We start from the raw sequence: 17,575 nt of genomic DNA, 5'->3' as shown, positions 1-17,575 counted from the left end.
TAGCATCAAATTAAACAATCGTCATTGTACTGTATCGTTACATATGACTTTCACAAACATGTACAGTTGTATCAAGTAATGTAAAATCGATTTTATTTCGTCGATTTGCATTAAGCAGCTATCTATACAGACGCACATATGTATGTAACGAAGCTGCGGTGCGCTTCGTTGCTATATTTTCCGAAAATTATATTAACCAAGACTTTGGCGGGAATTTTCTGGGCACGAGATCTCGGGACTGCGCCGAGACATTCAGTTTTCTACCGGGCCTTGAGAGGTGAGGGTTGTGTTTTTGAATCCTAAGTAATTTCTATATATTTGTCGCCCATCCTTTCCCTAATTTGCTGTTATCGTACAGTATGGAAATGCATTAACATTACTGTGTGTGTATTTTTCGCTGTCAGTCGATATTTTTGCTATATTTTTGAGTTTGAAATACTTGTGAAATTGTGCAATGTCGGACTTGGCATGTCTCGCTTTTAGACGGGTTTCGATAGTAATTAAAAAGGCGATTTATTTACAAGAATTAACTTTTTTTTTTCCTAAAAAATCAACCATATAACGACATGTTTTATAGATATATAAAAAAAACCCATATCTGATTGCTATGATAGGCATTGCACTGGAATAACCAATGAAACCTGTCCCTAATCCGACACCACGTGAGGATTTATGTGTGTCGATATTATTCAGGATGTATGAAAAGTCCAGATACTGTTTGTATACTAAATTGTATTGCTATAGGGTTGTTGAATAACGGAACAGTTTACAGGATCAGGGAAATAGGGAAAGCAGGTGACAGATTAGACAGGTTTTTCGCTCATAAGTATATTATGTATATAACCCATAATCATCAGATGTATAATGTTATAAAGGTTTGTGTGAGATATCTATGATCTAAAAAGACAGCCATATTATCCCACCGTCAGTCCAAGCAATCTATGAGATATCCTATTCCTCGTCAATTACAAGTTTAAAAAGATGTAACAATATAATAATGCAAAAAATACATAATTTAATGTATTTTTTTTGTTTTATTTTCAGAACAGTAGAACAGCGTAGGGAAAGGGGAAGTACATAAATTCGATGGAGGAGTGAACCTTAAATGTAAATTTATTGGATAGGGTCCCACAAATAAACAAGTTTAGTATTATCCATACAGCAGCGTTTTTTTTTCCTTTAGTTTCAAAATAGAACTGTCCATTATTTTGGGGAAATAATGGACAGGGGCCCTATATATAATTGGGTGGGGAACCAGTTGAGTTTACATAATGGACTCCTATGTGTCCATTATGTAATAAAAATGAACATATAACAACAAAGGAAACTTTACTAGCTGGTGTTTTAAATATGTAATAAACTGTAAAATGAATTTGATGTTTGTCCCCATTGTCCCATACTCACTCGTACCTATTGAATATGTGTAGCTGATACATAAGAAATCTGCAAGCTAACGCGAGCTGTCGTCATAATAAAAAAATCCAAATATACCGTTTTGTCTTTTCTCCTCTCCTCCAACAGCTGTGTGGTAAGTTTACGGAAGTAAACCATGCTTTCTTTGGGAAAAGCAGCAAAACCCATTTTCTTAAGCAGTGGTTTCAGTGCAGGAAAAAACACTGAAATCAACAACAAATGTCCAATATTAATATGGTTTCTTTGGTAAATAAAATCATATATTGACCTAATTCAAAATGCAAAATAATTTTGCTTGGATTTTATTATACACTGCATCAAAACCGTAAAATTGTCTAGTTTGAATGACTATATTTGTATTTTACATATATTAACAATACTTGAAGTAACGAATTCGACGCTGTAATACACCGGCCCGGGGAATTCCCAATCTATTTAAAGACAAATCACTCGAGCAATATGTTCAATTATTTATTTATAAATCGATTGGGCCACCGTTCGATACAATTGGTGGAAACCAGGCAAAAATATTCATTGCATAATCCAATTAAATTGCATGTTTCCAAAATTGCACCGAAATGTAGTTTAAATAGCTATCCCAGTAATAGATAAATGTCTCCACATGTATTGTATTCGCGGCGAAAACGATAAAATAAAAGTTACAAATAAGGAGGACTACAGGAGATGAAATACGACAAAAATAAAACTCACAAATAAGGAGGGCCACAGGAGATGAGATAGCATCAAATAAAACTCACAAATAAGGAGGGCCAAAGGAGATGAGATAACATCAAATAAAAATTAAAAATAAGGAGGGTCACAGAAGATGAGATACGATAAAAAAAAATAAAAAAATAAGGAGGAACACAGGAGATGAGATAAGATAAAATAAAAGTCACAAATAAGGAGGACTACAGGAGATGAGATAAGATAAAATAAAACTCACAAATAAGGAGGGCCACAGAATATGAGATACAAAATAAAACTCGCAAATAATGAGGGCTACAGTAGATGAGATAAGATAAAATAAAACTCACAAATAAGAAGGTCTACAGGAGATAAGATACGACAAAATAAAAGTCATAAATAAGGAGAGCCACAGGAGATCATATCAGATAAAATAAACTCACAAATAAGGAGGACTACAGGAGATGAGATACGACAAAATAAAACTCACAAATAAGGAGAGCCACAGGAGATCATATCAGATAAAATAAAACTCACAAATAAGGAGGACTACAGGAGATGAGATACGACAAAATAAAACTCACAAATAAGGAGGGCTACTGAAATTGAGATACGACAAAATGAAACTCACAAATTAGGAGGACTACAGGAGATAATATAAGAAAAAATAACTCACAAATAAGGAGGGTCACAGGGGATGACGTAAAACCGAAGTCGAACATTTTGTTTGGCATGTTTTACGAAGAGGTCATCGGGATTATTCTGCGAATCCACCTGGATACCGAAAGCCGTGGAGCTGATCACGTCCATAGTAAAACCTCCAAATAATCTGCAACGATATAATATCAGTGAATAAATAAAAGATTGAAACAATTAACTTGCCTTGTTTCACTTCCAACTTCATCAGTAATGCATGATTTAATCTTTCACATCGGTAGTGATAAATGGACATCAAAACTGGTTATCGGAAATCAGTGTCATAGCGAAAATTGAAAGTTGACATATATTGATAACGTTATCAAGCCATATTTCTTTCTATCACGATAATTTCATTCATTATTTATATTAAACAAACTTGAACTTGTATGGGCTACAGAATACGTTCTAGTGAAAAGCAATGACCTAAAATCTCAGTCAGAACAGTCTAATTATCTTAGAATTTTAATATCTTTAGAATTCGACTTCGCAACGGCGTCTCAATTACTAATCGATCTGAGACTTTAAATGAGACTTGTAGAATGATGAGTTTATATCTAATGAATGGAGTTAGCATTTTTTCAATGTAGCTTAATTCATTCAAATGTCGTAATGACATGCTCTATAATTTGTAGAATTGATGTTGTAAATATTCTATACATGTGAAAACATCTTGAGGAAACAAAAGAGTGATGCTGCATAGTTTGCAAATGTCAATGGTATACATGGATGTTACTAACCGGTCGCCAGGCGGTATATAACCAGGTCTCGTGCTTATACACGCACGTTTATGTATTCGATGTCGTACTATACACAATGCAAAATGCAATGTCACGTAATGTTTAATAAATAATTGAGTCACAGACAAATCATGTCAGCGCTATCAACATACACTATCATTTAATGGTATTATACAAAGACCAATTTACAATGCCATGAACACCCTTCAGTGAATGTTTTTACCTTCTCATTTCTACTTGGCCATCCTCCCCATTCTTCATTACCTTCTTGGCTGTGTTCACCAATACGTCACATGCTTGTTGGACAAGTGGCACCATCTTTATATATAATATAATGACATTTTAAAAAGATATTGCTTGAGAAGAAACATTTGACAATACAGTGTATCATGTTCAGAATATTTTAATTTCATATCTAATCTATCATAAAAGGCCAAGCTACCGGTCACATAGCCTTTGCTATGAAGTGGATATAACGTCAGTGATAGTAACCACTGGGTCATCAAGGATGGCCTAGACATAGATATTTAAGTCAAAGATTGCTTCGTTTGCTACGACAACGAGATTCACTTTACATAAATTGAAATGTAGGCAGAATGGTCGTTAACTTGATATGGATAAATAGCGATGCTTAAACACGATATAAGGTATACGAGTGGAGAATTTTATCGAAGTTGATACGTTTTTGTTCTTACCTCAAGTTTGTTTATGTCAAAGCATGTTATTGTAGGCTGGACCGTGCTTTAGTGTAGTGAACATACATTCTAGTGTGCATACAGGTTCTCGATCATATCTGACTAAGTAACATTTATCAATTTTTAAAATATGTGAAAAAAGAGAGTTCAGTATAACATCTTAACTTTTAATTAGAACCTTCGCTGTTGGGATTACCTGTTATATTTGACAGCACCTAAATTTGAACTAAATAGCCCATTCCTACATCACGGATGAGTTGTGTCCCCTTTTCTGTATATCAGTCTATATTGGATGTCAGACTTACCAATGCTAAGTAAATTTAGTCCAATACATATCACGACAGTGATAATAAGTGAGAGTGGTGCCAAAGAGAGTACATACCTACCTTTCGTAATTTGCCAGATGAGAATGTTGGTGTAATAATGCTTCTGTCGTGTTTCCATTGGTTACCTTTGGTACACATGAGGCTATGATCCAAATCTCCATTGAAACCGTCAATCATCTACAAAACGTAAAACAATAGCACACATCACAGTGAACCCAGCATAGATTGTATACAAGTATTAGCTTCCCAAAAAGCTAAGAAGGCTACCACACAGCATTATTTATTAGGAAGCAATAATAGGAAAGCTTGTTCTGTTCACAGTTAGATGTCATAGTTCTTATAACAATTCATTTTTGAAGAATGATAATTTAAATGTTTTCATAGTCAATGTAAATGATAATCAACTTCATGATATTAATGAAGGGGCAACTAGGCTACCTTTCAGAAACCAAAACAATAAAGTCTCTTTAAAACAATTGTAGTATAATAAAATTGATAACGATGGCCAAAGATGAGGTTACAACACCAAACAAGTTGACGTTTTGCCGTCTGGCGCAGTGATAGTCAACTAACGCGTTATAATTAAGACGACGCCGGGAAACATAATACGACCTGCGTTATGAAATTTTTTGATAAGGTTGTTCAGAAGGTGTAGTGGGGCTTTTTCCTAATGCTAACAAGTTTTCCGTCTAATGTACACTGTACTGATAACATGTACATGTACTTGGACAAGTTGGTAAAATACATAATATACGCATAGAAACAAACATGACATTTCGGTTAAAACTGTACTTTACTTTAGCGCATACAGTTCCACAAATATCCCCTAAGTAGAAAATTTTGTTCCAGCATCTCCGGATAGTTTTTACAAATAGGGACCAATATACATGTCTCATCAGATGTCTCACATAGAACTTTCAGTTACCCCAGGGGCGGATGTAACGACGGTGATAGTAACTCTTGAATTATCGAGGATAATGATTATATTGACAAATGTAAAGGTACATGGTAACAGGTATGTTTAACATAGATGCTCTATGGCATCTGATGATAGCTTTTATAATCGGTCGCTTTGCCTGCCATGTTTTTGGGATTTCACGTGGTTATAAATAATCTGTTCACTTTGATTGACTGGCCAACATGATTTACGAGTGTTTATTAGTTACTTGTTGTTGAAGATTATATGCAAATTATCATTAGATAAACCCAGATAAGTCCGAATGTTTTTTATCTGGTTGTCGGACATTATTCTCAGAAATCACACTAGGCGACGCTACACGTACTGAATATGGTAAGTCTACAGTGGTTCCAAAATGTTCGGTGATTCGAAAAGTTTTGTCGGGAGCGCGTGGAGCATCTATACATAGCCTAACTAGTATTGTTAGCTTGATGAGCATGACTGTATTGAAGTATTATACAAACCAGCCTATCCGAGAAGTTATTAAACTGTTTCACCAGGATTTCTCTCAACATCTCTTTGTCAGCTACGATAAGATTCGAGGAAATCATTTCAAAATGTCTACAAAATAAAACGGGAGATCATTTAACTTTAGAATAATAATTGAAATTATGATTGATTTCTTTGATACAATTTTATGTTATGTCATGTGCGATACCAGAATGTTTTGCTTTGTTTAGTATTTTAACGTAATTTTGTTTAATGTATTGGATACATGATTACAAATGATCCATCTTAGTAACAAATGACATTTTTATTAGAACTAAATAACATACCCAAATACTTTGCCATATCTTTTAATTGCCTCTGTGTCGAAGGCACGGACACCCTAAAAAGACAAAGGGAAAATGGCATTAATTACAATTACAAAAAATGTATAATTAATTGAATAGATATTATCTAATATATATACATATATATTTTTATTTGACAAGTTGTTTTATTTCGTAACTTCTTTACAGCTCTCTAAAGGCTCTCTTGCCCTCATTAATTCAAACAATACATACAATTAACAATGTCAACATTAAGTAAACATATACACACAAAGTCGCATTAATTGACTATTGAAATCTTCGACTCGTACCACGAGAGAAATTCATATAAACAGAGACAAAAATGAGCAAAAATCGTCTTCATGTAGAATATGGAGACAGATTCATGAAGACACTGCTTCTTACTCACAGGGACCTGGCACAAGTTTCTAACCAATAGTATTATGCAAATACTGTTGGTTAGAACTCCATATTTTTTTCAAAACCCACATTTGAAAATGTATCAAATTTAATCATTTAACCGAAAGTGAAACGTAATTAATATTTAACGTCAAATTTATCAGGAAAATCAATACATTACCCTAGGCAGTATATGATACAAAAACGTTACGAATTATTGTAAGGAAGTAGACGGCTTATTAGCATACGTTCTCACCTTTCTCATGGCAAACAAGTTGCCAATTATAGGCAAAGGTGTTGGTCCCGGGATGCCCATCCGTCTGAATGTAAGGAAGTCCCGACTCATCAAACTACAATAAGTATAATGTATGGTTATTCATTCCACGAACATAAGTACTCACGGACAGGTCATGTTATACAGTGTATATATGATACATGCTAATTACTATTCAACTGGATCGCATTACATAGGACTATTAGAACCAAGCATAAAGTTGAATCTATGTAAGGACCGCTTTTATAGTTTTTGCTAATGTGCAGGATTATATCGTTTGCTAAAGAGAACACATTTCATGATTGATTCCTTAAATATTATAATTGTAACATCTTTCTTAACTTTCCCTTAGGTTCTCTAAAACACTCATTATTCAGTTAAGAATGGTTGACGGTCGCGTTGGGTGTGCTGTTCGGTGTCTTGGTAGTAATAAGTGAGATAACGTTTTACAATGAACAAGAATGTCCACTAGTACAGGGAGGTACATTGCGAACATAACAGTCATTGAATGACCTGATCAGTCGTCTATCTGTGGAACATATTAACGAACCGTGACGGTTTCTTTATCTAACGGATACGTATGTATGTGTTATATTCAAATAAAAGTCTGGTAAACAGACAAACTTATTTGGCTTGTTGTTACATGCAAGGTAACACACAAAAATCAGTAATAAGGCTATCGGACAAAGTTGAGTATTGTGAGCGTTTTTTGATACTTTATGATACTGTAAATAATCATCTGGTATTAAACCGGTTCATATTACGATATAGGCTAGGCTAGGTAGTAAATACCTTTTTTCATGTTAAAAACGCATACCAATAATAATAACTTAATTAATGAGACAGACATATGAACATTATAATATTCAAACAGGCTATAGTCAATTACCATAGTCCATAGGTTATACCTGTATCTTTTTTCGACATCAAGTTGCATTCAGATAACGATCTTGTAGGAGTATAAATAATTTAATATCGTTTTGTTTTGTGTATACGTTCATCTTAATAAAGGTGCAGACTGCGTTGCAAAATTGTCAATCTATTTTGTCTAAACGATTGGAATTACTCCCAAGCGACATAATTACTGTTTCAATATAAACGACATATTGTTTATATTGCAAATTAATTTCTAGTGCCTTTATATTCTATTCTCAGGTTTAAGCTAGGGACTACGGCCTTAGATATATATTGATCGATTGACCGGTCATAAACGGAAATTTAGGACGTTGTAAATAGAAAGTTGGACTACCACCTCTGGACCCTAGGAACGTAATTTATTGGGTCTAAATTTGACATGTGACCGCTTCCTTGCCAATTTTAACGTGCGACTACGTACGTGGGATACGTAAATAACCAGCACAGGTAGCATCAAATTAAACAATCGTCATTGTACTGTATCGTTACATATGACTTTCACAAACATGTACAGTTGTATCAAGTAATGTAAAATCGATTTTATTTCGTCGATTTGCATTAAGCAGCTATCTATACAGACGCACATATGTATGTAACGAAGCTGCGGTGCGCTTCGTTGCTATATTTTCCGAAAATTATATTAACCAAGACTTTGGCGGGAATTTTCTGGGCACGAGATCTCGTGACTGCGCCGAGACATTCAGTTTTCTACCGGGCCTTGAGAGGTGAGGGTTGTGTTTTTGAATCCTAAGTAATTTCTATATATTTGTCGCCCATCCTTTCCCTAATTTGCTGTTATCGTACAGTATGGAAATGCATTAACATTACTGTGTGTGTATTTTTCGCTGTCAGTCGATATTTTTGCTATATTTTTGAGTTTGAAATACTTGTGAAATTGTGCAATGTCGGACTTGGCATGTCTCGCTTTTAGACGGGTTTCGATAGTAATTAAACAGTGAGGAAATCTGACTGCATTTTCCGCGTTCATAGTGAAATAAAGGTATGTTAATATATTATTTCGTGTCTGAAGTTGTGTTTTCCGTATCGAAAATTTATTTAAGAATATATTAGTATTAAATATATACATATTTATCCATGTTTGACGGAATACCGGCGACTTTTGTAGAGGCAGGTGTACCTCTTCCAAGCGAGCCGTTGGTTCCCTTGTCCTTTTATATAGTATATAGGCCTATAGTACACACGTATACACAACAGACTTTCTCACAACCTACGTTACAAGTCCCTGTGATCAAATACATACAAGCAAGGCGAGTTTTCGCTACAATTTAAACATAACTGTTTTTCCTAAAAAATCTACCATACGCATGTTATAGATATGATAAAAAAACCCATATCTGATTGCTATGATAGCATTGCACTGGAATACAATGAAACCTGTCTAATCCGACACCACGTGGGTGTTTGGTCAGATTATTCAGGGTGTAGAAAAGTCAGATACTGTTGTATACTATTGTTGCTATTGTTGAATACGGAACAGTTACAGATAGGATAGGGAAAGCAGGTGTCAGATTAGACAGGTTTCGCTCATAAGTATATTATGTTTAACCATAATCATCAGATTATATGTTATAAGGGTTGTGAGATATCTGATCTAAAAGACTGCATATTATCCCACCTCAGTCAAGAATCTAGAGTTCCTATTCCTCGTCAATTACAAGTTTTAAAAAGATGTAACAAATAATAATGCAAGAATCTAATTATGTTTTTTTTTTTTATTTTCAGAACAGTAACAGCTAGGAAGGGGAAGTAATAATTTCGATGGAGGAGTGAACTTAAATGTAAAATTTTGGATAGTCAAATAAACATGTTTAGTTTTCCATACAGCAGCGTTTTTTTTCCTTTGTTCAAAATAGACTGTCCATTATTTTGGGGAATAATGGACAGGGGCCCTATAATAATGGACAGTGAGTTACATAATGGACTCCTAGGTGTCCATTATGTAATATAATGATCATATACAACAAAGGAAACTTTACTAGCTGGGTTTTAAATATTAATAAACTGTAAAATGAATTTGATGTTGTCCATTGTCCATACTCACTAGTACCTTTGAATATTGTAGCGAGACATAGAAATCTGCAAGCTAACGCGGCAGTCGAACCCAGAGCAAAACAAAATAATCTACGCTAATGACTACGGTCGTAGCAAAAGAAGTCGTTACAATTTGGCGCCCAACGTGGGGCCCTAATTAACTAATCAATTGAATATTTGATTGTTGACTTACTTACTCGTTTATCTACTACGCGGGGTGACGAGTCCCAGTGGTTGTGAAATTTATACAGGTGAACTGTTTACGTTTCGGTTCACAGGGGGCCAACTCAATGAAAATGGATGTTGTCATACATTTTTTGTCTTTGGAGGATGGACTGATGAGTATATATGACAGTCATATGATTTTTTTTCGAAAAATACGAGATTTGAAAATTATTAAAAAATCTGGATATTTACTATAAAACAGAGAAAGGGACCACAGTCGCCATATTGGATTTTTTACCCCCACCTCGATTAAAGTTAATTTTTTCACAAAAGTATACCTTTTTTCCTAGAGTCATAATCACGCATCAGTCCTCCGATAATCCATAATCACACACAAACCATGCAAAAGCATATAAACGATGTCTATATAGTCAAACGCAATATTTGAATCCAAAATTACCGGCGCTTTCTGACTTGTGACATCGAAAGCAACGTCCTAGTGAAGAGCGATTAGAGTGACTTCCCCTGCAGTGTAATTCAATCGGTTTAATCAGAGATATTCCGATAGGTTTGTTTTCGCGGAAAATTTGAATATTAAAACGGTATACTATTGTGAAAAAATTAACTTTAATCGAGGTGGGGGTAAAAAATCCAATATGGCGACTGTCGTTCCTTTCTCTGTTTTATAGTAAATATCCCGATTTTTTAATAATTTTTCAAATCTCGTTTTTTTCGAAAAAAAAATCATATGACTGTCATATATACTCATCAGTCCATCCTCCAAATACAAAAAAACGTATGACAACATCCATTTCCATTGAGTTGGCCCCCTGTGGTGTAACAGGGTACAGGGGAAGGATGGGCGACAGTATTACTGGGGAGGCCGCTCATGGGTAAAAGGGACTAAGTAGGATTTATTGTAGTAACTGATATGGGGTTAGAGTGAGTTAAATTCCGAAACTGATAAGGCCAGTACTGAAAATACAAACTTGTAATTTGGATATTTGAGGAGTTGTTGTTATTTAATAGTATTGATATTACAAGCTGATATATAGGACTAACATTTGTTGTTCAATTTTTTTTCATGTTTGCTGTATACTGGTGCCCCTGACCTGGGGGAGGAACCAAGGAAGAGGACCCAGGCCCCTGTGTCATTGCTGGTGCCACAACGTCAAAGCGGTTTGGGGAAAACTCATGGGGCCCTGCCTGGACCCAGACACCCTTATTGATATTCCGGTGCAAGTGCAAAGTGAGATATAAAGTGCCGAGGAACTTTTGTATGATAAGTATCGGGACATTGGGGTGTTGTAGGGCTCAGCAACGTTAACCCCCTGTGCTTGATTCCGGAGAATTTCAGTGTAACACAAGGAGAACATTATAGTTTGGGCCCGATCGGGCAGGGTAATTACCCCGAACCGCGCAGCACAGGGGTCTGGAGGACACAGTGTCGACCCCTGAATATCCCTTCCCCCAGGAGGCATCAGAACTATTGGATAATGTGCATAGTGAACATTCAAATTTCAATGTATTGATAAGTATTCCTGAAATGTTCATATCTGTTTTATATTTTTTCGTTTCGTTATTGGTAGATATAGCTATAGTCATGTAGTGTTGGGGGGGGGGGGGCTGTTGGTAATATTGTCTATATAATGGGAGGTTATTATGTAGATGAACTGGTGGTATGTAATGTTAAGTGTAATAGGTGGGGGCGACCAGGGGCATGTTGATAGGACTGTAGGTATAATTGTAGTTAGTTAGGGAGAAGATCCAGGTGGTTGGGGGTGTCTCTGGTGGTAAGAGTTGAAATAACCAACACCTCGAGGTAACCCTAACAAGGACTGCTCCTATTCAAAATTGTTGGGGAGAGTATTTTTGGCTGTTAGGTATTCTGGCCACTGTGGGGACTATGGTTCTGGTGGTTAGAGTTGATACGACCAACACTGGGGTCTTGTACTCACGTGGTCAGACTTAATTAGTTTGGGAGGGAGCTATACTAGGTAACGGGAAAAGTCTCTGGTCGACCCCAAATTTTCATTCGAGTCGGCTTAAGTAAAATCATAAGAGTGGCTTCCCCAGTCTTGTAGGATCGTTTAGGGCCCGATTGAAAACTTTGTTTTGTTAATTGTATGTTTTTGTATTTGTGTATTTTTCCCCATAATGTCATTTTTTCCTTTTGTTCTAAAAATCGTGTAAAAAGGAGGTGGTGTCCAAGGCAGAAAAAAAAATTATCTAAGGGTACTTTTCTGATTTTGGAATTGTCTAAAAGTATCAAGGAAATTTAACTTGGTTAAAAGACTCTTGGGACATTGTTCTGTTTTTTTTTATAAATGCTGGAATCTTGTGAAACCCACAAGGTTAATGACTGCAAGGGATTATTACGTTTATGTATAATCTTAAAGTTTTCGTGTACGGAGTTCCGGGACATGGAGCTTAAAGCTTAAAGCCATTTTTGTTTTACATTCCGACGACTCGCCGACCCCTATATAAAGCGCGTGAATCGACACACGTGTGCTCATTCATGTACCTATACACCTAGCGTTCCACAGTATATATCACCTACAATTAGGTAAACAAAACCCTCACCTGTAAAACTATATGGGACCTTTTTTTAGCAATTAACATGTCAACTCCTCTACGTTGTCATTTAGATGTTTCTCAAAATAAAATTCCAACGCAAGTGAATAGAAATCCAAACAATAATCCGTCCACATATCTCCACGTATGTCATCGTACCCGATGCACTCAACTGACCGTACAACTATCAAGGACACACACGTGTCGATGTACATGTACGTGTAAAACTTGGTGTATATTGAAGTGTTTTATTAGTTCGTATTGGACATATGTTGGGATATAGCTGACAACACATTCATCTATTACTTCAATGAAATATTGGCAGGTTAGTGCAATGTTTATTTTCAATTTGACATTGTTATTTCCAACATCGGGGCATGTGTATCTGAGACAAGACATGTTTAGAATGACACACGTGTGTCAAGTGTCCCGTGCTTTATATAGGGGGTTGGCCAGTGAAGGTTACTAAGCAGAGCAAAAGAAAAATGGCTGCCACTTCCTTAGATACCACACTGTCATAACTAGGGGATGTCTCAGAAACAATTTTTGAAAAAAATATTTCGTTAATAATTTTTTTTTTAAATTTCAAATGCATGTTTTTAACTTGCATTGTCAGCTTTAAATTTTTTCTGCCTTGAAAAATTATTCAACTCTCTAAGTTATATTTGGTGGTGTCTAACTTTGAACAGCGGAATGTGTAACGCGTGCAAATATATATGTTAGGGGTAAAATCAATTGCTGATTGATGTCCATTTCACAATAACAATTATTATGGTCTCACCATTGTAATACTCGACAACATCTTCTAATATACATTTATTGCAAAAGTAAGCAAGAGTGCCTGTTACAATTCTTTTAGCACCCATTTCTGCGCTGAAATTCTCCTGTCTGCTCCGAGGTCACTTGGCATTGTACATACGTCAGGTGGTAGTACAATATATATATACGAGGCATCTGCAGTTGATTGCTAGGGCGGTAAAACAAGTATACAAAGAGAAAGAAATACAAAAGAAAAGGAATGAAAAACAACCATGCCCTAAGCTATATATATAATCACTACTAAGCAGATGTGATTGAGTTACTCGTAGAGAAAATAAGTGATATTACAGGTGAGCTGAGTATTGAATTTTGCTAGCCACCAGCTACTACCTATACCAAGGGCACGTAACTCATGTGACTCTCTGAGCTGTCTGGGGGTTTCATAGCTTGTCTCTGATAATACTACATTTAATACAACAGGTTTGTTTATAGTGGATGTTTTCGTGTTCATACCAGTGGTGTTACAGAATGAAGATGTTATAATTAGATATCTGGGAAAAAAACCCAAAAACCATAAGAGAAATGAAAGATAAGGAAATATTACTGGTGTAATTTGGTTGCAAATGAAAATTCGTAGATTTGCACAGGATTCCTTGATGAAATATAATGCTTTCGCTGTTTTAACCTTTGACGCACTGGCATTGTGGTTATTTAGCAAAAATATTAATATTGAACATTTAAGGGATAATTAATCGGTGATACTTGTACAGGCTCTATACTTGTGATGTGATTTAATTGTGTACTGGCATTGGGATGATTGTAAATTTTTTTAATTCCCAATTCCACTTCAGGATAATTGTTATATAGAGAGTCCACCTCCTTTGTTTTTGGTACCTTGTTGTACAATTGTTTTGTTTTTTTGTTTTTGTTGTTGTTATGATTGTGATTTTGGCCAGTGAGGGATAATTTAAAGATAATGACATGTTTTATCTTCTGTTTAGAATGGCCGCGGTATGTTGATGCATTTCCGTCCTCTGTAATTGTAGGAAGTTCTCACATTTTTTTTTCTCTTGCAGTAGGTTGTTTGTGGCTGCGGGTCGCATCCTGTCTAGGTGGTTGGGGGACAATATACAAACTTGGTGGTTTTTTTTTCTTTTTTAGCTGACGTTTCCTTATTAAGGCATGTTTGTCTTTGTGCAAAATTTTGTGGGTTTTTTTCATCAGATTACCTCTCTTTATTAAGAGATGTTTGACTTTGTGAACTTAAGGTTTTTCTTTCCTTAAATTATCTCCCCTTGATAGGTTCTTTAAAATTTAGTTTGGTTTTTTCCATTTTATTTTTATTCTAGTTCGAGTTCGTGAGCTGGATAGATAGGTGCTTTAAAATTTAGTTTGGTTTTTTCCATTCTATTTTTATTCTAGTTCGAGTTCGTGAACTGGATAGATAGGTTCTTTAAAATTTAGTTTGGTTTTTTCCATTCTATTTTTATTTTAGTTCGAGTTCGTGAACTGGATACTTCCAAATTCGAAATTTGTGCATCTTACTTTTGGCTTTAAATGTTTCAACTTTTGTTAGGAACTTTTGGTTTATTTTTTTCCCAAAATTATCTCCCTTAGATCAGTTTTACGGCTACGGGTCGCAGCCTGTCTAGGTGGTTGGGGGTATGAAACGAAGCTGCGGTGCGCTTCGTTGCTATATTTTCCGGAAATTATATTAACCGAGACTTTGGCGGGAATTTGCTGGGCACGAGATCTCGGGACTGCGCCGAGACATTCAGTTTTCTACCGGGCCTTGAGAGGTGAGGGTTGTGTTTTTGAATCCTAAGTAAATTTTATATATTTGTCGCCCATCCTTTCCCTAATTTGCTGTTATCGTATAGTATGGAAATGCATTAACATTACTGTGTGTGTATTTTTCGCTGTCAGTCGATATTTTTTCTATATTTTTGAGTTTGAAATACTTGTGAAATTGTGCGATGTCGGACTTGGCATGTCTCGCTTTTAGACGGGTTTCGATAGTAATTAAAAGTCTTCACTCTTGTGTTGAGAGCCGTTGGTAGGCAAAAGAGTGGGAGCCTCCTGTGTTGAGTTTCGGGGTTAACCGTTAAGGAGATATTTTGAGAATCTTCGCTGGAGAACGGTGTTTGTGAAATTGGAGGTTAAACTATCGATAATCGGCCCGGTGTGTAGCGCCACGTGCTTGGTCTTTCATTGATGGGTAGGAGTTAATTCTGATAGCGAAAACGTGAGAATATTAGCAGCAAAACTGTCCATTACACACTACTTCCCACTGAGCCACGCGGGTATTAATTTCTTGTTGTCGCCTTTACACATGTTAAATATTAAAAAACTGTAAAATGAATTTGATGTCGTCCATTGTCCATACTCACTAGTACCTTTGAATATTGTAGCGAGACATAGGAATCTGCAAGCTAACGCGGCAGTCGAACCCAGAGCAAAACAAATTAATTGTATCATTCTTACTCTGTGCTAATGACTACGGTCGTAGCAAAACAAGTCGTTACATGTACATGTATACGTGTACTGTATATGTGTAAGTTATCTCATCTTTTGATCAAATGTTACTGTTATCATTTACTTACATTGTATAGGATAACATCGCCAGTAGCACCAGGAGAACCCACAAGGGGATGTCAAATCCCATCACGTCCATCTTGTCTAGATCTAGGTAGGTACGGGTCTACTATATGTGTATCCCGAGTTTGTCTCCGGTCGGGAATTTATGCACTATGTACGCAAACAATCAGAACAATGAGCGGTCTAGTTACTGACCCCTTCTCCACACATAGTGAAAGCTGTCCATATCCAGTCGTATTTACAATTGTGATTAAACTTTCAAGGGAGCGACTCAAGACCAGTGTTCGTAGCTTCAACATGGCTGTAAATAACACTGTGTTGTTATGTTTACACTAGTCACCTGACTATGAGAAACATCAGCTATTTTAGATTGAAAGCGGTTCTTTTGTTCAAGTGAAATAAATCCACGTGGTATATGACGTAATACGTAAACAAAGGGTAGTGATTGTAAAATGGCCTGATTTCAAGATGTCATTTACATATGACTAAATGTGAAGGATGTCCTAAAGAGATTGAGTCGTAGTTTATATTGATTTGTGAATATACGATATATGCCTTTTCACCCGTGAGCAACACACACCAAATTCAACAGATAGAAAAAACACAACGCAGAGCAGCAAGATATGTTCACAACAAATATCACGACACCAGTTCAGTTACAAACATGATACATCAACTCAACTGTCCAACATTACAGACACGACGGCTACACACAAGATTGATACTTTTCTACAAAATAATACACAATATAGTTGCCGTCGAATACCAGACCATACTCATACCAGTAGACCACAGAACCAGACACTCCAATCCACACTGCTTCAGACAAATCTCTGCTACAAATGACACATACAAATATTCATTTTTCCCACAAACAATAACACAATGGAATCTCCTCCCTGTAGCAGCAGTACAATGCACTACACTCGAGGACTTCAAGGCGCATATTTCCAACGTAGCCCTTGAAGCCCTCACACCTTAGTTCTGCACACACCTTTTATCTATATACTAAAAAAAATCAAATCACAAAATCTAATCCTTTCACACCCTTGCACCCCTACAGGTCCCCCCGGGACATAATCGTCATACTTTGACGGCGTCCCGTAAATAGAAGAAGAAGAAGAAAGCATTACAAAAATGTGAAGGTATAACACATAACTCACCACCAGTCTTTAAAATACATTACAAATGTACTTGTCTTTGTCTAATTCAGGGCAAACTTAGCTAAACAAATCTTATCAACAACTTAATTAGGTTATGATGACCAGTTTAGGTAAACACTGTTTACATCAGTATTGTGCAGACATCAGTATTGTGCAGACATGGTCAAGACTTGCTCTTCACTTCCTCTGTTGGAACACGTCTAGCACACGGAAAACTGTGAATATTACAAACACTTATTTAAAATGTACAATGCAATACTATTAATATTTAAATAACATCATGTATTTTATTAAACTTGTACTTCATTATCTAGAGTTAACTGAGGTTTTTCCCCCACCCTTTGTGGCGTTATTAATGACTACATGAAAAAGCATGTATTATCTTATG

General features: G+C 35.9%; 1 protein-coding gene across 1 annotated transcript; it reads right to left on the bottom strand.

Moving 5' to 3' along the window:
• Positions 1-1,496: 1,496 nt before the first annotated feature.
• LOC138329071 (cytochrome P450 3A7-like) lies at positions 1,497-16,407 on the bottom strand. The gene is made up of 8 exons (XM_069275795.1): positions 16,030-16,407; positions 6,944-7,037; positions 6,292-6,344; positions 5,980-6,076; positions 4,618-4,734; positions 3,760-3,854; positions 2,777-2,929; positions 1,497-1,616 (listed from the first exon to the last, which is right to left on the bottom strand). The coding sequence occupies exons 1-8, from the start codon at positions 16,098-16,100 to the stop codon at positions 1,586-1,588; spliced, it is 711 nt and encodes a 236-aa protein (XP_069131896.1). The 5' UTR covers positions 16,101-16,407; the 3' UTR covers positions 1,497-1,585.
• Positions 16,408-17,575: the final 1,168 nt, after the last annotated feature.

The sequence above is a fragment of the Argopecten irradians genome, chromosome 8, assembly GCF_041381155.1.
Source record: "Argopecten irradians isolate NY chromosome 8, Ai_NY, whole genome shotgun sequence".
Lineage (NCBI taxonomy): Eukaryota > Metazoa > Mollusca > Bivalvia > Pectinida > Pectinidae > Argopecten > Argopecten irradians.
Note: the sequence above shows the minus strand (reverse complement) of the source record. Positions and strands in the feature narration are given on the sequence as shown.